Source organism: Cebus imitator, unplaced genomic scaffold (genome assembly GCF_001604975.1).
Source record: "Cebus imitator isolate Cc_AM_T3 unplaced genomic scaffold, Cebus_imitator-1.0 Scaffold265, whole genome shotgun sequence".
In the NCBI taxonomy this organism is placed as follows: Eukaryota; Metazoa; Chordata; class Mammalia; order Primates; family Cebidae; genus Cebus; species Cebus imitator.
In genome coordinates, this window is record NW_016107580.1 from 16,462 (window position 1) to 37,340 (window position 20,879).

At 39.7% G+C, this 20,879-nt stretch overlaps 1 protein-coding gene across 4 annotated transcripts; it reads left to right on the top strand.

Moving 5' to 3' along the window:
• Window positions 1–7,207: 7,207 nt before the first annotated feature.
• On the top strand, window positions 7,208–13,279 carry ZBED5 (zinc finger BED-type containing 5). Of its 4 annotated transcripts, none has more exons than XM_017500273.2 (3): window positions 7,208–8,218; window positions 9,820–9,933; window positions 10,961–13,279. In XM_017500273.2, the coding sequence occupies exon 3, from the start codon at window positions 11,134–11,136 to the stop codon at window positions 13,213–13,215; it is 2,082 nt and encodes a 693-aa protein (XP_017355762.1). In that variant the 5' UTR covers window positions 7,208–8,218; window positions 9,820–9,933; window positions 10,961–11,133; the 3' UTR covers window positions 13,216–13,279. The 4 variants fall into 4 exon arrangements, with proteins under 4 accessions (XP_017355762.1, XP_017355763.1, XP_017355761.1 ...); XM_017500274.2 differs by having other exon boundaries at window positions 10,993–13,279; XM_017500272.2 differs by having other exon boundaries at window positions 9,820–13,279.
• The last annotated feature ends 7,600 nt before the right edge of the window (window positions 13,280–20,879 follow it).

Below are 20,879 nucleotides of genomic sequence, written 5' to 3' on the forward strand. Positions count from 1 at the left end.
CCTTCCCAAGAAAGTTAAGGGAGTAAGATTAGTTTTCACCTTCTATAAGAGGACAACTCTGGAAGAACATAGTGTTTTTCCAAATGACAGTTTTGACTATATTATTTAGGCAAAGATCAATAACTTAGCAGAAGTACTCTGTAACTGCATTATCCTAATCCTGCAAACTTTCTTAAGAAAAGGAAGTATGAAAGACACTGATCTGAATCAGGAAAACTGACCCAAGCACTGCCTATTCCAAAATCTATATGTTGCATATAATTTTGCATAACTCCATCTACTTCTCTAAACCTCAGATTCCTCATTCCTTGTAAATGGGGATGAGAATACCTCCCTGCTTAATTAAATAAGTTGTCTCAAGTTCCAAATGAGAGAGAGATTGTGAAGGTACTCTGTTAAGTTTCAGATAAATGATTATTAATGGGCCAGGCGCAGTGGCTCACATCTGTAATACCAGCACTTTGGGAGACCAACGTGGGCAGATCACTTGAGCTCAAGAGTTTCATACCAGCCTGGGCGACATGGTGAAACCCCATCTTTACCAAAAACACAAAAAATTAGCCAGCAGTGATGGCAGGCACCTGTAGTCCCAGCTACTAGGGAGGCTGAGGTGGGAGAATCACTGGAGCCCAGGAGGCAGAGGTGGCAGTGAGCCAAGATGACGCCTCTACACTCCAGCCTGGGCAACAGGGTGAGACCCTGTCTCCAAAAAAAAAAAAATTAATTAAATTATTATTGTTCTCAATACAACTTAAGTTCTCAATACAAGTAAACGTCCTGTCCTTCTCCCCAAAAATATGAGAAAGTATCTGATTTGTAATATTCAAGTCTCTCAATTTGGGGCCCAATAATTTGCTTTTTTCTAGACCAATAGTTTCAACTAGTCTAGAAAAGAAGTATATGACATTTATTTGTGAGATGTGTCATTATTTAAAGTAACAAAGTGATTAGCCTAGAGAATGACACTAGAGATGTTGCAATATCTGCCACAGTTCTTTTCTGAGCAAACTGCCCTCCTTCACCTTCTGCTGTACCTGCTGTATACACCAATTCTGCCTTTTGTTTTGTTTTGTTTTTTTTGAGACAGAATCTCATTCTGTTGCCCAGGCTGGAGTGCAGTGGTATGATCTCAGCTCACTGAAACCTCCGCCTCCTGGCTTCAAGCAATTCTCCTTCCTCAGCCTTCCGAGTGGCTGGGACTACAGATGTGCACCACCACACCCACTAATTTTTGTATTATTAGGTAGAGATAGGGTTTCACTATGTTGGCCAGGCTGGTGTCAAACTCCTGACTTCAGGTGATCTGCCTGCCTTAGCCTCCCAAAGTGCTGAAATTATAGGTGTGAGCCACTGTGCCCAGCATTTTTTAATTTTTATTTTATATATACATATTTTTTGAGACAGAGTCTTGCTCTGTTACCTAGGCAGGAATGCAATAGCATGATCTCAGCTCACTGCAAACTCCACCTCCTGGGTTCAAATGATTCTCCTGCCTCAGCTTCTGGAGTAGCTGGGATTACAGGCTTGCACCATGATGCCCAACTAATTTTTGTATATTCCTGCTCTTTTTCAACCACAACCAGATCTAGATTAAAAGGTGGGCAGTTGGGGAATTGCCCAAATCATTTATCTGTAAGGGGCACTGAAATATCACTGGAATAATCAGTAACCATAGAGCCAATTAACATTTGCATAGGCAAACTCTTACACAGGTAGAGAAATATAAATTTTTTCCCACTTCAGGGAAGTGGAAACCAAAAACAATAGTATTAATCTTTCAACCTAAATAACAAACAGAGGGAGGCTCTCTAGAAGAAAATGATGTTTATTTGGGAATAAAGCATTGCAGTGGGAATATGTGTGCCATAGTAAATTATGTGTGCATTCAGGGAGGTAAAGGAAGACAAAGGTTTTTAAAGGAAAAAATGTGGAGGATTGTAGTAATTATTTTGAGATAATTATCTTTCGCTACAAAGATCAATAACAAAGGTGATACCAGTCCAAGATTGCACAGAGAGTTCCTGGGCAGATGTCCTTGAAGAAGTATTTTTTGTGTAAGATTTTGACAGCCTTTAAGCAAGGTTGTGGATTTTGCAAAGTGTTTTGTGACAGTTTTTGTTAGCAGGCATCTGTGCATGAAAATCCTCTCTTAATGGCCTTCCTGGGTTCTACTTGTCTTTTTTTTCCCCCCCACACTAGTGACTCTTGATTCTGACAACTTTCACACACTTAACAGTTATTGGATTTGTTTTTGTTGTTGTTTGAGACAGGGTCTTGCTATGTTTCCCAGGTTGGTCTTAAACTCCTGAATGGCATAAAATGTTACAAGGGGTTGCATCTTGTTACAACGGGTTGCATCTGAAGAAGGAGCCAAGAATTTTTTGTTGTTGTTATTCTATAAAATACTTTTAGTTCTACTTGGATTTTTAAACTCTATGCTCGTATTGCTTGGATAAAAATTAAAATTAAAACAAAATAACAAAAAGAATATCCCAAACTTGGGCCTTTAAGCCAGAACAAGTAAACTACACATCACAAGACTACTAGCAGAAGAGAGGGAGCTCCAGACATTCCTGTCCATACTTGCCTTACTTCCCATCCAGCACTGTCACTGTCTGAAAATTTGTTTTAAAATTTGAAAACAAATTTTAAAAGCAAAACCAGTTTTGGGCCAGTGTGGTGGCTCATGCCTGTAATTCCAGCACTTTGGGAGGTGAAGATGGGAGGTGAAGATGGGAAGATTGCTTGAGCCCAGGAATTTGAGACCAGCCTGGGCAGCATAGCAAGACTCTGTCTCTATAAAAAGAAAAAAAGAAAAGCAAAACCAGTTTAATGAGAACCTTAAATGCCTAAAGAGTTGATCACCCCACTAATGGGATGACTTTGAGTAAGAAAATGACTTTAGGCTGGGCACAGTAGCTCATACCTGTAATCCTAACACTTTGAGAGGCTGAGACAGGAGGATCACTTGAGCCCAGGAGTTCAAGACTAGCCTAGGCAACATGATGAGACCTCATCTCCACAAAAAAATATAAAAATTAGGCTCATATGGTGGTGTGCACCTATAGTCCTAGCTACTTAGGAGGCCGAGGTGGGAGAATCACCTGAGCCCAGGAGGTTGAGGCTGCAGTGAGCCATGATGCTACCACTGCACTCCAGCCTGAGTAAAGTGAAACCCCATCTGAAAAAAAAAAAAAAGCAAAAAAAAGACTTTAATGTCTGTATTTTAGGTAAAGTGCTTTTCTGTGTACAGGATAAATTTGATAGAAATTGGCTGGTAGCTAGGAGACTGGTTAAGGAAATTAATAGTAAATCTAGATTGATGGCAGAGGAATTGGAGAGAAAAGTTGGTCTAAGAGAACAATTGAGGACTTATTATTATTATATATTTATTATTATTTTATTTTTATTATATATTATTTTATTATTATTTTATATATTTTTTATTTTTATAGAGATGGGGTCTCACCAAGTTGCCCATTCTGGTCTCAAACTCCTGGACTCAGGCAATCCTCCTGTCTTGGTGTCCCAAAGTGCTGGGATTACAGGCATGAGCCACGATGCCTGCCCAAGGACTTCTTGGTAGCTGATCAAATATGACAGGCAAGAAAAGGAAATTTAGTAGGTATCTCCCACTTTTCCATCGGCCCACAATCCCTTCCTTTTAGGCACTGGTCACTCACCCACTCCATGAAATTCTTGTGACATAGCAAACTCATATCCACAAAACTGAAGGAGATACGTGTCCCAACAAGTTGGCCATTCAGAGCATTCCTTGACTGGCCAATGTATTTACTTCACAGACATAAGCCAATTTGAATGAAACCTTTCTTCCAATAAAGTTGAGGGAACATGCTTTCTCCATAAGTTTTGGGATGTCACAGGCAATCACACTGTCATATCGATAGGGCCTATCAAGCAATAGAGTCAGACATGGCTAGGCATGGTGGCTCACACCTGTAATCCCAGCACTTTAAGGCTGAAGCAGGAGGATTGCTTGAGCTCAGAAGATCGAGACAGGCCTGGGTAACATGGATAAACCCCATCTTTACAAAAAATACAAAAAAAATTAGCCAGGCATGGTGTAGTATACACCTGTATGTAGTATATGCCCGGCGCCTGTAGTCCCAGCTACTTGGTGGGGTTGAGGTGAAGGATTGCTTGAGCTCAGGAGGTCAAGGCTGCAGTGAGCCATGATGGACCACTGTACTCCAGCCTGGATGACAAAGTGAAACCCTATCTCAAAAAACAAAAGAAAAAATTAATAATTGACATTAGTTTGTTTATTCATAGGCAAAATATATTGAAACTGTAAAATTGTATTTCACAAGCCTTCAAGCTCAATGTATATTATTAGTCTATTTATAAATCTCATAATTTTTGCATAAAAACATGGACAATCCCTTTCACTTATGCTCTGCTATGGTTTAATTAATTCATAAGTGTTAACAGACTAAATATTCTTTAAATATTTAACATCATTTGCATAATCAACTAATCCCATTTTCTTAGACATTTTAAACTACAATTACAAATGTAATATATCTAACATCTAGCCAGTGAAATTTTTATAAACACATAACTCCTGCAAATCTAATACCAATAAACCAATCATACGGGTGGTCATGAAATTCCCTTAAATGATTCATACATCTTGAAGGCTGACAAAGCACAAAACACCCCAATAATGAGAACTTTCACAAAAATAATGAAACTATATTAATTTGCCATCTTTATATTAAAGGTTCCAAATTGTGGCCAACATGAAAATGTACCACTCAGATACTCTTTCAAGCAAGTACTCTGCCCTGCTTAGGAGCAGGTAGTACGATCGGCAGATGGCCACCTCTTGTCGGCTCTTTCAGGGTGTGCCTCAGCTGCAGTCATGCCCTTCCCAGGGCAGCCCATGTCTAGTAATTGAGGGAGGGAGGGAGGAGTATATAAAGGTAAGGGGTGATACACTGTGACCTACGATACTGGCTTCATAATTTTCTCTCTGATCATCTGCCTCTGGAAAACCTAGTGCAACACAAATTAACTCATAAAACCAACATGAATAGAATTGTTATCTCAGATGTCCTACAGCAACTGAGGCTGCAAATTTGGGGTATCAGTCAAAATTCTTGTTACTACTTCCAGCCATTATTTGACTTGAGCCACAGGTTAACAAACTGAGTCTTTTGTTTTTTCCGAGAACTGAGAGAGGTACTGGGTCCTTTTTAATGGTGAGGCTCAACTTCCTTACCTAATATATTACTGTAATCTTATTCACAGTAGTTTTCTGCCTAATATAAATCAAGTATGCACATAAACACAGTTTGTAGTTCCCACAACCAGCATCACACCTACCTAATCCAGGTTCTGCCACTAATTAGTTCTTGGAACTGGGGCAAGTTATTTACCTCTTTGTGCTTAATTTCCTTATCTGTAAAATAATGTTAATCATCTGATAAAGTTGTTGTGAACAGTAAATACTTAATACATTTAAAAGTGTATAGGCCAGAACTGGTGGTTCATACCTGTAATCCCAACACTTTGGGAGGCCAAGGCAGGCGGATCGTTTGACCCTAAGAGTTCAAGATCAGCCTGGGTAACATGGTGAAACCCCATCCTTACGAAAAAATACAAAAATTAGCCGGACATGGTGGCATGTACCTGTAGTCCCAGCTACTCAGGCAGCTGAGGTCGGAGGATCATTTGAGCACGGGAGGTTGAGGTTGCATGGAGCTGAGAACTTGCCACTGCACTCCAGGTTGCATGGAGCTGAGAGCCTGCCTCAAAAAAAAAAAAAATGTGTATATAATAGCTCCCTGGTCTACATTATGTATTCAATAAATGCTAGCTACATATTATTGGTCAGAGTTCTACATTGTCTATTTTTTCTTATCTGTCTCATCAACATTCTATAATAATTTGACAAAACGATTGCAAAAAAAGTTCTTGTTTCATGAACCTTAATTATCAGACACTTCAGATTTGGGGCCCTGTATTAATCCATTCTCGCACTGCTATAAAAAAATTCACAAGATTGGGTAATTTATAAAGGAAACGGGTTTAATTAACTCAGTTGCCCATGGCTGGGGCGGCCTCAAGAAGTTTTCCAATCATGGAGGAAGGGGAAGTAGGCAGGTCTTACATTGCAGGTCTTATATGGCAGCAGGAGAGAGAGAGCATGTGAGAACGCAGGAAAAACTACCATTAATAAAAATCATCGGATCTTGTGAGAATTCACTCACTATCACAACAGCATGGGAGAAATCATTCTCATAATCCAATCACTTTAATCCCTCCATATGTGGGGCTTAAAATTCGAGAAAAGATTTGGGTAGGGACACAGAGCCAAATCATATCAGCACCTAAGTGCTAAACTTTAGATGAACTTATTTAAACACTATTCTGCCTAACAGTTCAATGTTTTGGGCTTTCCCTCTTTATGAAGATGTAAACTAGATGTGTCAAGACCAGTTTGGGAGCATATACGTAAAAGGTTTTTCTAATATATGAAACATGAAAATATGAGATTATTACAATATTATTCTGAAGCGAGACAACTGCAATTACAAAATAAAATTCTTTTCTCTCCAAGTAAGACTGTGCCCCCTTCCCAAAAACGATTTATGCATTTATGGTTAAAGTTTAAATGAAAATGATTTAATATGAATAATTTAAAAATAATAATGAGTACATATGGACGACTTACTATAGGGTGAGATGATGTTGTAAATGACTTTAAAACATTTGGAACTAAATGTCTGTCCTAGGAAATTGCGCAGTCCTGTAAATCGTGTTATTAAGAATTAGGCTCCTTAGATACTTGATCAGAAGCGTATTTAAGAAAAAGGAAAGCTGCCCTTGCTTTTGACCCCAAGTTGGGAATTTTCTGTCATTGGTGCAGTGCCTGAAAATAAGGTCCAATCTTCATCTAGTCATTTCTACGGAGTCTGGAAAGGCTAAAATATTACAAATAATGGGACCTACTCGTACTTTCCCCCCTTAAGAAGCGTATCTATTTCAAGGTGCCTATTTGGAAAAACAGACTCTAGGTCTCCACCACAGATCCAAAATGAAAGCACACAATCCGCAGCCTTTGGCCGTGGTGTTTTTGAAAACAGGGAAAGGCACAGAACCATGGCTTAAAATACCAGAAAGCTGCAGCCCACACAAAGAGTATTCCAGAGCGGGTTGGACCTTCCCTGCAGGCAACCGTTCTGTGCAGGCGGCCGGACGTTCCTGCGGGAAGGGCGCCACTGTGAGATGCAAAGACATCAAGCGGACTTTCAGCTTTCCAGTGGACGCTGCGGTGCCCCTTTCCCTAACCAGTCCTGTACCGCGGCTCCCCAGCCCACCCCGGGCCACCCAAGAGGTCCGGCGGGGTTTGCGCCGGATCCGCGCCCGCTGGTCGAACTCAGCCCTCGGCACAGGCCGGCCAGGCCCCCAGACACTCAGAAGTCGGGTGTGGGACAGCGAAGGAAAGGGCGAGTTTTCTTCCCAGAGTCCAGTTGAAAACCAAGGAAAGCAGGCGGCGGCTGTGTAAACCGGGCCTGGGGTGCGGCCTCGGGAACAAAAGAGGTGGCGAATGCACAGCAATCGAGGCTCTGCGTGCTCCTTTGGGGCACTGCGAATCCACATCAATCACCCATGTCCGGGCAAAGCGCCAGAAATGATGAAAATGCAGATTCATGGGTTCCACTCCAGCCCTACAAGATCACCAACAGTATCTGGCGGCACCCAGGAATCTGCCCTCTCAACAAGTGCCCGAGCCGACGGGCTAGTTAAGTTTGAGAACAATTGCTTCATACCCAGCCGCTCAGTTATCACCAAGGAAGCACCGCTGCGGCTGCGGCTGAGGCTGCAGCTTTGGCTGAGGTCGGGCCGCGCCTCAACCGAGCTTGGTCCTTTCCTGTGGTCCCGCCCCGCTGCTCAGCGCGGATTGGTGGCGGGGCACAAATCTGGCGCTGATTGGGCGGTGGTGAAGTCGCTCGTGAAGACTGTAGGGTTCGGGTGCTCTAGAGTGCTAAATTTATCTTCAGACCAGCTACCGCGCCAGCCGCGAATCGGATCTCTATGGAGGTGGCCTAGGCGATATCCCTGAGCTGAGAGCATCACCCTGTCCCCGAATCCTTCTTTCCTCTGTTTTGTTTTTCATTTCCCTTCCCTTCTCCCCTCCCCCTCCAGTCCGCGACGACTGGCTCTTGACCCTGTTCAGGCCTCGGTGAAGGTGAGGAGCAGAGCCGCCGTGGCGGCTAAGCGGTGCGCTCTGAAATGGCCGCTTCCCGGAGCTGTGTAAAATGGCGGTCGCGGGCTCAGCAGGGGACCGCGGCGCTGCTGTGCAGCCCAGCTGCGGCGAAGACCGTTCTCTCCATCGCTGATGGACATGAAGTAGAGAGATGGTATTGGGTGCTGAGACGTTTTCATGTGGTCGTTAGCGGAGGCGGCCACCCGGGGACGCGAGAGGAATTCTGAGGCAAGGGTGGGCTGCGACTGGTAGCGAGCCTCCCAGTCGTGGAGATCTGCGGGCAGCGCGCACCTGTGACAGGGAGGCGCTAAGGGGTAGTTGGCCCTGGCTGCACATCCAGGTGACGGTTTAAAAAAGCATTTAGGTGTTGAAGTGCCCACCTTTTTGGCTGACCTGCACTCAGACCCTGCCCTCCTGACCCTAAGGGTATTGTTACCAGCCAGAACCGCCCGAGGGGAAGGGGGGAAAGGATTGTGATACCTGTCAGTTTACCCGGAAGGAAACCAAAGACGAAGGTTTTACCCGCTCTTCAGGGAGTGGAATGGGAACTTTACTCTCAAGGGAGTCCAGATTCTTTGTCCTCCAGAAATTCTGGGGAATCACCTTTGAAGAGGTGGGGATGAGAACGTCCTTTCTGAAAACAAAAGCTTCCTACTCTTCTGTGTCCTTCTCTAGCGACGAGGGAGAGGGATTCTAATCTTAGGTGAACCAGCATCTCCACAAAGTTCTCCGATGCAAAAGCCAAATGGAGACTATGGAAGGAAAATCTGCTTTTTTGCTCCCAATAAGAAGTGGGGCTTTCTGCTGTTGTCAGTATGAGACCCTCGACTTTCTGGCAGTTGTAACCCACTGTTCATCTATTTCTCTGTGTAGCCTTACCTCCTAGTAACCAGATTTTTTAATAGTTGGGGTATTAAAACTATTGAGGAACACACAAGTAATGGCTAGACACATGGGCTATGCAGTCAAACTTTTTGGGTTCTGTACTTGGCTTTTCACTTAGAAGAGGTGTTAACTTAGCGAGATGTGTTAATGTCTCTGTGTCTGTTTATCTCTAAAGTGGGGTTATTAATAGTCCTTGTCTCTTCATAGATGAGATCATCTATATGAGGAATTTAGCACAATTATTGGCATATAATAAACAATGATCACTCATTAAACATTGTTTCCCTGAGAAGATTGGTTATTGGGGGGCTAAAAGTGATTGTAGTGGAAGGACTATTTCATGTAATAGTTTTATGTATAATTCCATTTTAGATTCAAGGCCTAGTTTTAGAGACATTAAGATGCGACTGTACTTTTAAAAATTAGGTTTAAAGTTCTTGAAAGTGTGTTGTTGTTTATTTAACATATTTTTATGAAGTGAGTAGATGGGGGAACATCTCAAAGCAGCTAAATTGCCAGAATATTGAACAGGATGAAAATTTTAGAATTTTTGCTATGCGAGACGTCTTCTGTTTCAGTCTAAGATCTGCATGGCAGGAAAGAATCGTTTGCACTGCTTAGATCCAGAAAGAATGGTCATCTTACAGGCTTATAGTTCTGCTTGTTATCGTGTCTAATTTTAATTTTTCTCATTCTAGGCTTTTGGTTACTCCCCTTCCCACCCCATCCCTTATTTTTATTATTTTGAAGCGTGCGTTTCAAGCTGCCAAGGTGGAGAGAGGGATTACAGAAAGGAGAACGCCTTATTTCAGGTATCTTACCCTCTACCCTTTAATAGGAGAACCATTTTTTATTCAGGATCTAACATGAGAATACAAAACTTACCCTATATCTGCAGCCAGGTTATAAAGTTTAAACCTAAAGTAGCTATATTTGGGCAGACATAATTTGTATGCCTTAATTTATAGAGCTAATAGTATTCTTTAGCAATCCTTAGATTGCATTATCCTTTTAATTATGATTTGTTTTATTATATGAGGCATAAACCTATTAAGTGAGAGTTTATATTTTCTTTAGGTCCTGGTTAAGTCTTCACCTGTTGTATAAATAGAACGCCAAGTAATCTGTAAAAATATATTACTTTCATTGAGTCTTAATTTGGATAATATAAACATTTATATAATTTAAGTCCAGAGAAACAGTACCTAACTCTTGATCTACAATTTATTCTGCATTGTTAACACGTGGTATTTGGATAAAGTAGAATTGTGTGTCTTGCAAAACTTGGAACTGTGTGTATGTTTATTTCACTTCTTCAGAATTGTTGACAGCCCTGAGGGGACTTCAGATATATAATAGTATCAACAGCTAATACATCTAATAGCAGTAGGCATCGAAAGCTAAAAGAGATTTCACAATACTACATACCATGAGACAGGGCTAATAACTATGGCCCGTGCTGTCTGGTTTTGTACCTAAAGTTTTATTGGAACACACCTGTGCCCATTCTTTTATGTATTGTCTATGGCTGCTGTCATGTTACAACTACAAAGTTGAGTAGTTGCATAAGAGACTATATGGCCCTTTACAAAAAAAAAAAACCCTGCCAACGCCCACCATGGGACATATTCTTCAAGATCCCTTTCTTAAAAATATGTGTAACAACTCTTAATAGTTTCTTGGCTCAATTATTCCCAAATTATGTTTTATAGAATATTAATATTCTCTAAGTTAATAAATGTTTTGAGAAAAAGATTGATGCTAATAGTTTTTCTTTATGGTTGATGTTAATATGTTTCTTGAAATATGAGATTAAGACTACTAAACTCCTTTCTATAGCTTTTATTTTTATGTGATAATCTACCTTTAAGAAAAGGTGTACCATACCTGAGAGCACCAGGAAGTCGCATGAGAGATCACCTGATACATGAACGTATGATGTTCCATCTGCGCATTGATGCATAGGCAGCATTTACAAATTAACTGATGTGTTGCTGTGTAGCATCTCTTTGATGATTGCTCGTCTTCTTTGTATCCTGTCTTATAATTTCAACACATTTGTGATACTCAATGTCTGTTCTAAATTAACTATGTTTTGTACCACAAACTCATTGCCCATGGATCTGTTGCTGAAACAAGGAAGTCTTAAACAAGAAGTGGAATCTTTCTGTTATCAGATTGTGTCTGAATCAAATGATCAGAAGGTTGGAATATTACAAAGTGAAGATAAACAGTTGCAGCCTTCAGTTTCTAAAAAATCAGAAGGTGAGCTTTCCAGGGTCAAATTTATATCCAGTTCCAACAAAATAACATTTAGTAAAAAACCAAAAAGAAGAAAATATGATGAAAGTTATTTGTCTTTTGGATTTACTTACTTCGGAAATAGAGATGCACCTCATGCTCAGTGTGTATTATGTAAGAAAATTTTATCAAATAGCTCTTTAGCACCTAGTAAGCTTCGAAGACATTTGGAAACTAAACATGCTGCATATAAAGACAAAGACATAAGCTTTTTCAAGCAACATCTTGATTCACCTGAAAATAATAAACCCCCAACGCCTAAAATTGTGAATACAGATAATGAAAGTGCTACAGAAGCATCATACAATGTAAGTTACCATATAGCACTGAGTGGAGAGGCTCATACTATTGGAGAATTGCTTATCAAACCTTGTGCAAAAGATGTAGTGATGCGGATGTTTGATGAGCAATATAGTAAAAAAATAGATGCAGTACAGCTATCAAACAGTACTGTTGCACGTCGAATTAAGGATCTAGCTGCTGACATTGAAGAAGAGCTTGTTTGTAGACTGAAAATTTGTGATGGGTTTTCACTGCAACTAGATGAATCAGCTGATGTTTCAGGACTTGCTGTGCTGCTTGTGTTTGTTCGTTATAGGTTTAATAAGTCTATTGAGGAAGACCTACTCCTGTGTGAATCTTTGCAAAGTAATGCTACAGGTGAAGAAATATTCAACTGTATTAACAATTTTATGCAGAAACATGAAATTGAATGGGAAAAATGTGTTGATGTTTGTAGTGATGCTTCTAGGGCAGTGGATGGGAAAATTGCCGAGGCTGTCACCTTAATAAAATATGTGGCTCCCGAAAGCACCAGTAGTCACTGCCTATTATATAGACATGCACTAGCAGTTAAAATAATGCCTACATCTCTAAAAAACGTGCTAGACCAGGCAGTACAAATCATCAATTATATTAAAGCTCGACCACATCAATCCAGACTACTAAAAATTTTATGTGAGGAAATGGGTGCTCAGCACACAGCACTTCTTCTAAATACAGAGATAAGGTGGCTTTCTCGAGGTAAAGTTCTTGTAAGACTTTTTGAGCTTCGTCGTGAACTTTTGGTTTTCATGGATTCTGCTTTTCGACTATCTGATTGTTTAACAAATTCATCTTGGCTGCTAAGACTTGCATATCTTGCAGATATTTTTACTAAATTAAATGAAGTTAATTTGTCAATGCAAGGAAAAAATGTGACGGTTTTTACAGTATTTGATAAAATGTCATCATTGTTAAGAAAATTGGAATTTTGGGCTTCATCTGTAGAAGAAGAGAACTTCGATTGTTTTCCTACACTCAGTGACTTTTTGACTGAAAATAATTCTACGGTTGATAAAGATATTTGCAGTGCCATTGTGCAGCACCTTAGGAGTTTGCGCTCTACTCTGTTAAAATACTTTCCTGTAACAAATGACAATAATGCTTGGGTTAGAAATCCATTTACAGTTACTGTTAAACCAGCCTCATTAGTAGCACGGGACTATGAGAGCCTGATTGATTTAACATCTGATTCTCAAGTGAAACAAAATTTTAGTGAACTTTCACTAAATGATTTTTGGAGTAGCCTAATTCAGGAATACCCATGCATTGCAAGACGTGCAGTGCGTATACTTCTTCCTTTTGCTACAATGCACCTGTGCGAAACAGGGTTTTCATATTATGCTGCAACAAAAACAAAATATAGGAAAAGACTTGATGCTGCACCTCATATGCGAATCCGACTCAGCAACATTACCCCTAATATTAAGCGGATATGTGATAAAAAGACACAAAAACACTGTTCTCATTAAAGTTGGAGGGGTTTGCATGTCTCATAACCAAATGTAAGATGAAAATAAAAGGTGATTTACTTCATCTCTGGTATTTGGGGGTTTTAAATAAAATAATTCAATTTTCTATACTATTTAGATATTAAGAAAGCTAAAGAATCAAAAATTTAAACATATTGTGTTACTCTTGGTATTTCTTCTTTACGTTGTAAATTATAAAGGGTTCCATGATCATAACTGGGAAATAATGATCCGCAAGATAGAGTCCCAGTCCCTTAACATGTCTCTTCAAGATCTAATCCCTACCAATCTTTCCCTGTCTACCCTGCAGCTCTCCAATCCCATGGAACTTGTTGCCATTCCGTAAACATATCACACTGTTTTATGGTTTTAGGTCTCAAAAATAATTCTGTCCCCATCTTTCTGATAGGCTCCTGTTTGCTTCAACACTTTGACTTGTAGGTACTTTCATTCTCTGTGTCTTCCTATTTTGATTCTGTTTCACACTTGTATTTAATGTTTGTGTCTGTCTCAACTGTGAACTCCTTGATGGTCTCATGGTTCCCAATATTTTAAGATTGAGCTCATAGAGAGTCTTACTGAGTCTTATCCTTCTCTATCTACATTATCTGGAAAAGGGCTTTACAAAATTAAATGCTCAGTAAAGGAAAAAAATGCTAGTGAAAGTGAACCAACAAAAAATGGAATGGGCGTTTCCTACATTCATTGATTGGTATGGTAGCAGGTGTACACAATGCTACCCTTTTGAGGTTTTTGGCTAACTTGTTCGATTAACTAGAATTCAGTGTGGCCATTATGCAGAAGTCATTGAGGAATGTCATAGTTTTGTGATTCAGGCTGAACTATTAAGGGAAAGAGGAGAAAGTTTGAAGAGCATTTTCAGATACTTTGTTTCTTTCTCATTTCCTATATAGATTATTGTAAATTCCATATACAGTATAAATTAATGAGACTTTAGAGAAGCTTAGATAAGAAATCAGTTCTTCCAATACTGTAACAAATTCCTAACTGGATCTCCTGTCTCTGGGCTACTCTTCCTATGTCACATCATGCAACAGAGTTCACCAACTCAGTGTTAAATATTCATGTTACTCCTGTTGTCAAGAGCTACTGCAGATAACCATTATTTAATCTCACTTATTGAAACTTATCTCCCATTTTAAGGAGTAGGAGTACCGCCCCCCACCACCACTGTTAAGGCAGAGTGTGGTAAAATGACTAGGTTCAAGTACCTACTTTGTAATGTACAGTAATTTGAACCTCAGTTGTTTCATCTATAAAATTACAATTATGCCTCCTTTGAGGGGTTATGAAGATTAAATGTGAATGTATAAATATAAAATTCCTAATAGTAGATGATCAGGAACAGGTATACAGCATATATTAGTTCTATGCTGTATCTAACCATGTTCCAGTTAAACTTGAATCTATACTTCACCCTTCTAATCTGAATTTTTATCCTCCTGAGACTCAACAGTTTACCAGGCCATGGGACCTTTCCTAATCCAAGACAACAAGATTACACACTTCTAGCCCAGGTTTTTTCCCCTTGTCACTTTATTAAGCACTTATTTATCTGTAAGGAACTTTATTTTATTTTTTTGAGTCAGAGGCTCGCTCTGTTGCCCAGTCTGGAGTGCAGTGGCATGAGCTCAGCTAACTGCAACCTCTGCTTCCCGGGTTCAAGCAATTCTCATGCCTCAGCCTCCCATGTAGCTGGGATTACAAGTGTGCACCACCACCCCTGGCTATTTTTTTCTTTTGAGACGGAGTTTTGCTCTTTCGCCCAGGCTGGAGTGAAGTGCAGTCTCGGCTCACTGCAGCCTTCGCCCCCCTGGGTTCAAGTGATTCTCCTCCCTCAGCCTCCGAAGTAGCTGGGATTACAGCCACATGGCACCATGCCCGGCTAATTTTTGTATTTTTAGTAGAGACGGGGTTTCACCTTGTTGGCCAGGCTGATCTTGAACTCCTGACCTCAGGTGATCCGCCTGCCTAGGCCTCCCAGAGTGCTGGGATTATAGCCATGAGCCACTTCACCCAGCCTGTCAGGCACTTTAATAGATGCTTTGTATGTTATCTATAATCTTTACAATAATCTTATGGGATTTAGTCATTTCTGGACTTGCCTTAGGTCATATGTAAGTAGCAGAATTTAGTTTAAAATATGTCTTTCTCAAAGACAGTTCTTTTTCCCATCATTGCCTTCCGAACTTTTCTAAGACTCAAACAGTGACTTGAAAGTACAGCCTGAAACTCCCTATTAGAATCTGGACATTTCTTGGAAGTCTGTTTACTTCTAAATTCACCCAAAATTGGCAGTCTACTTTAAAATATGACTTTATTTTCATGTAAAATATAGAGTAAATTGCTGTCAACTACTAATTCTCCAAAGGATGTATCATAATTTATTGTATAAACAATGCTTTTTATTTGCTAGTCCGAGAATTATACCCTAGTTTGAGAAGGATGTGCAGTGCCTTAATATCTGTGTCCAGCATGTACCTCAGGCCTGGCAGCTAGACTCCTGTGATTGCCGAGTCCAAGCCCTTGATGAGATTATCTGTCCAAGATGTCAGCCTCTTAAAATATAAACCATTCTTGTTTTCTAGTCCTTTTCCCCCAACCTCCTTGGAGAGTCTAGATTCCTGCATTTAAATCCAAGTCTGTTATGTGGGACCCTGCTATCTGCTACTAGACCTTTTTAATGCTGACCCTACCCATCTTGGTTCTTGATGCCAACTGTTCACTTTATCTGTAATATATCAGGACTAAATTATGGATGCCATACATGGCTAATGAGAATGGACTTTTAGCACCTGAAGGTGGGTCTGGTGGACAATAGACAAGTCGAGTTCCCAATAGCAACTAGTTCTAGATTCCCTAAATGTAGTTACCATGACTGAATCCCAAAGAGAAGATTCTTTTCCTTTATATTTAAACACTACCTACCCTTCAGAAATGGCTTTTTATTCTGTAAATAAAACTAAAGGAAACCAAGTAAGAAGCACTGCCAGCCTCCCTTTCTTCCATACTTCCAAAGTCCTTTGGTTACCCTTCTGCCACTGTTATACCCGTGAGACTAATAATGAAGCACTGTCTGGAGCTAGAGGGAAACCTCTGACAAACTCTCCCAGTAGAACAACTCTTAGATGAAGAAATGAATAGCATTCCATTTAATAAATGGAAGAGCTATTTGAGGACTAAATTATATTTTCATGGCACCCTCAAATGACAGTTACTTTTCCAACTGATGCATGAAACAGTAAAATTCCCCCTCATGTGTCCAACCCAAAAGGACTTTCCCACTTTTAATCCCTATATTTATGGTAATTGAAATTGCCTTGATTTCTTAATTAGGATTATTTCATAGATTAGTCTTGCCCTACCATCCCACATACAAAAATATACCAATCATAAGCTCATTGTAGCTATGGTGGGTCCTTCATAAAACTTGGTAAATTTCTAATAATATAAAAAGTGAACAGTGAATTGAGTTTCCTAGTTTAAAAAGTGAAGTATTAAGGTAAAAGACAATTCCTACTATTAGTAACGTTACAAAAATTAACTTTGGCCCAGTGCAGTGGCTCACACCTGTAATCCCAGCATTTTGGGAAGCCAATACAGGCAAATCACTGGAGCTCACAGGTTTGAGACTAACCTGGGCAATGTGGCAAAGCCCTGTCTCTACAAAAAACTACAAAAATTAGCTGTGTGATAATGCATACCAGTTGCCTTAACCTCACTTAAGCATGTAAGGCAGTTACTAGTCTTTGCCTTTCAAATACTTCAAAAGCAGTATTTCTTTTTTTAGAGACAAGGTCTCTGTCATCCAGACTGCAGTGCAGTGGCACCATCATAGCTCACTGTAACCTCACTCCTGGGCTCAAGGAATCCTCCCACCTCAGCCTCCTGAGCAGCTAGAACTGCAGGTATGTACCACCATGCCCAGCTTTTATTATTAATATTTTTGCAGGAACTGGGTCTTGCTATGTCACCTAGACTAGCCTGGAACTCTTAGCCTGAAGCAATTCTGCTTCAGCCTTTCAAACTGTTGGGATTGCAAGGCATAAGCCACCATGCTCAGCCAGCAATATTTCTTTAATAAATTCCCTTTCCTTAAAAATGCAGTTTTGCTGCCCAAAATGTAAGTCACCTACAGTTCTTGAAAGAATCTGTCAGCTGTAAACCTAGTTGCCTCTGGAACTTACATGTTTGTTTACCTTTATTTTTAAAAGTCAACATAACCATACTGTTAATTAGTACAATGGAAAGAATTCTTAAGTGGGTGTTAAGAGATTGTGTTCTGCAACTAATTAACTACCTTAGATAAGTTCATTTCCCTCTGTAGGCCTTAGATTCTTAAGTGAAAGGTGCTGAAATAGAATGAGCTCTGTCCACTCACACCTGTCATCCCAACACTTTGGGAGACTAAAGGAGGATTCCTTGAGGCCAGAAATTCAAGACCAGCCTGGACAAAATAGCAAGACCCTGTCTCTACAAAAAAAAAAAAAAAAAAAAAGAAAAAAACTGATAGCTGAGCATGGTGGCTTGCACCTGTAGTCCTAGCTATTCAGGAGGCTGAGGTAGGAGGATTGCTTGAGGCCAGTAGTTCAAGACCAGCCTGGGCATTGTGGCAAGACCTCGTTACTACAAAAAAAAAAAAAAAAAACAAAATGGGAGTGGTGGTGCATGCCTGTGGTTCTAGCAACTCGAGAGATGAGGCAGGAGAGTCACTTGATCCCAAGAGATAGAGAATGCAGTGAGCTGTGATTGCATCACTGCACTCCAGCCTGGGTGATTGAATGAGACCCTGTCTCAAAATATGTAAATAAATAGAATGAGTTCTAACTTTCCAATCACATAAGATCAAAATTTAAACATAAGTAAAGATTAGGGTGATAAGATGTGCTCAGTCACTTGAAATATATGGTTTTTGTCTTAGGAGCCAAGCGTTTTCAATGAGTCTTTACTATAATGCTTTCCACCAATCAAATGATAAAATATGACTTGCCCCATCATGGATACTTGTTGGATGGAAAGAATGAAGTGCTTTTTTGGAATGGATAAATACTTTGAAACTTAGAAAACATTGGAGGAGAAATGAAAATATTTCGTTATGACTGTATTGGAATCCAGTAACTAAAGTGTCAAGCAGGTTGTAGTGGAAATTGTTGGCTATCTCCCTGGCATATATTTTCCTCTTCCAAATCATACCCTAATTTTACTTCAAATATCCATTTTTTCCCTACGTAATCAGAAGCTGACCCTACTCCAGCTTTGGGAGTCAACCTGTCTTGTCTAAGATGGTAACTTTCAAACTTTTTTTGATACCAACCCACAAATAGAAACAGATTCTATATTGTGATCCAGGTGTGTGTCTGTATACATACATAAAAGTTTCACAAAATGAATAACTCCTCATATATGTTATGCAGTTTCAAATTTTATAGTCCAGTTAATGTTTTAAGGGATGATTATAACCCGAGTTAACTTCCTAACTCATTCTCAGGTTATGGCCCACTCCTTGAAAGACACTGGTGAGTGTAATGCAATTGCCCTTACAAAAATTGTTGAGAAATGTGGATATAAGCCTACTGGAGGTATAGTATTACTGTGACCACAGAATTGGTCCAGGAATAGTATGTGACTCAATACAAACCAGTGAAAAACAAGGGCAATGGTATGGGGGCTTTAAAAAAAGATACTTCCTCACTCATAAGGAAGAGGTAAGTGTCCTATGTATGTGAGAGTAAGAATAGTGCCACTCTAGCTACCAGCTTGTGGTTAAACCCAACACAAAGAAGAGGGCAGAGGCTTTATGTGGTAACCTGAGTGCCTACATTTGTCTCTAACTTGCTAAAATTTCAGACATGCTGAAAGAAATATCAAACTTAGACTAAATCTATAGCAACAGCAAGAAACAAAAATGATGTGTTTGCTCTCAAAGAATTTACATTCCGGTGGGAGAGACAGACAATAAACTAATAAATGCTACAAGGATATTTTTTTGGAAGTGAGTAAATGAAGGAGGGTCTTAACTGCAAGTGATCTAAGAAGGTCTTTCCAAGAAAATGACATTTGAGCTGAGACCTCAGTGATAAGAAGGAGCCAATCAAATGAAGATTGGGGAAAGAATATTCCAGAGGGAGAGAAAGCAAGTACAAATACCCTGATGCAGGAAAGAGTGAGGTATGTCCTAAGAATGCATCATAGAAATTGTCAGTATGTAGGAAGGAGGTGGGGAACTCAGGGTCTTACAGGCCAGTATAAGGAATTGGGATTTTAGTTCAACTGTGCTGGGAAGCCACTATGGTTCTCAAACAGGGGGAAGGGGTGAGGGTTAGGTTACCTCCTCTAAGGAGTATTGCAAATGTATGAGGAGAATTGCAAATACATTTGTATTGTAATGAGTATCTTAGACCTATTAATACAGATGTAATAGCCACCTACGTACCCTTTCTTTTGAAAAGCTCAAAGCTTGGAAGATATTGCGACTCTCAAAAGACTTCTGAGGAAATTCAGCCGTTTAAGGACCCCACTTTAGAAAATACACATATTAGAAAAAAGAAAATACACATATTAATTGAAAGATTCTGTATCTTAATTTTAAGAGCAGTCACTATACTTTGAACCTCTTTTCATCTCACACAGCACCATGTTAGGCTCCTTGAGACCGTTAAATTGAACAACTATCCAAATTTGGGAGTATGCAAAATTTCCTGGTTGTTGCGTTTTGTCATAAAGAAGTATAGTGCATTGATCAAACAAAAGCCTATGATCTGTAAAAGCCCAAATTTGACTTGTTTTGTTTTTGTTTTAGTTGAGTGAAGGCATGAATATTTGCTAAGCCACCTGCTAACTCTTCAAGTTGACTTGCTACCACCATGTGCTTTTGGCTGTCACAAATCTTTCCCCATTCTTCTGTTATTTTGGGAAAAGGAGACCAGAATGCCTAGTGGGTAGAAGAGCAAAGACTCAGCCTTAGGAATTTCACTGTTTGAATTATTTTTTTTAATTTTTAAATTCCCTCCACCTTGAATCACCTTGGATCATATGATTTCAAGACTTCATATAAAGAACTAGCCCCTATCTTCCTGCACAGGGGAACCCTGATCTGAATAATAAGCACCGAGTAAGCTTGGAATAACAGAATGAGATTTTATTCCAAGGTTTTTCTCAGTGCTACTAAAATATTTTAAGGACCACTCTGAATGTCTGTTTCCAGAACACTTCCTAGGTGTTAGGCAATTAATTCTGGAGTAGATTATACAATCATTTTTTAGCTATGGAAGAATAATCGTCTAACACTCCAGAAGCACTTTGGGGCTTTTAAAATGCAAAATGTTATTTTTGCTATTCTTAGATGTAAAGGTTAGACACCACTTATACTTTAAGAAGTAAAAAATGGTATATTGTCAAAGTCTTAGAAGTTTTTGGAATTCTTGACAGATTTTCCCAGGTTCATTCAGCAATATTTATGCACTTTTTTTTTTCTCAACCAACCATCTATTTTGAAAGGCAGGAGTGAAGATGGCTGTAGAATACATGTACCTAAACAGCATTCCCCTTTGCAAATACCCATCTCAGCTTTTAAAAATATTTATGGCCTATCAAAGCACCATAATTTGTCCACACAGCTGTCATCAGGAACTAACCTAACATCC

Bases quoted from the DNA above. Each gene is read 5' to 3' on its own strand.
- ZBED5 (XM_017500272.2), top strand. From the start codon at position 11,134: ATGATTGCTCGTCTTCTTTGTATCCTGTCTTATAATTTCAACACATTT.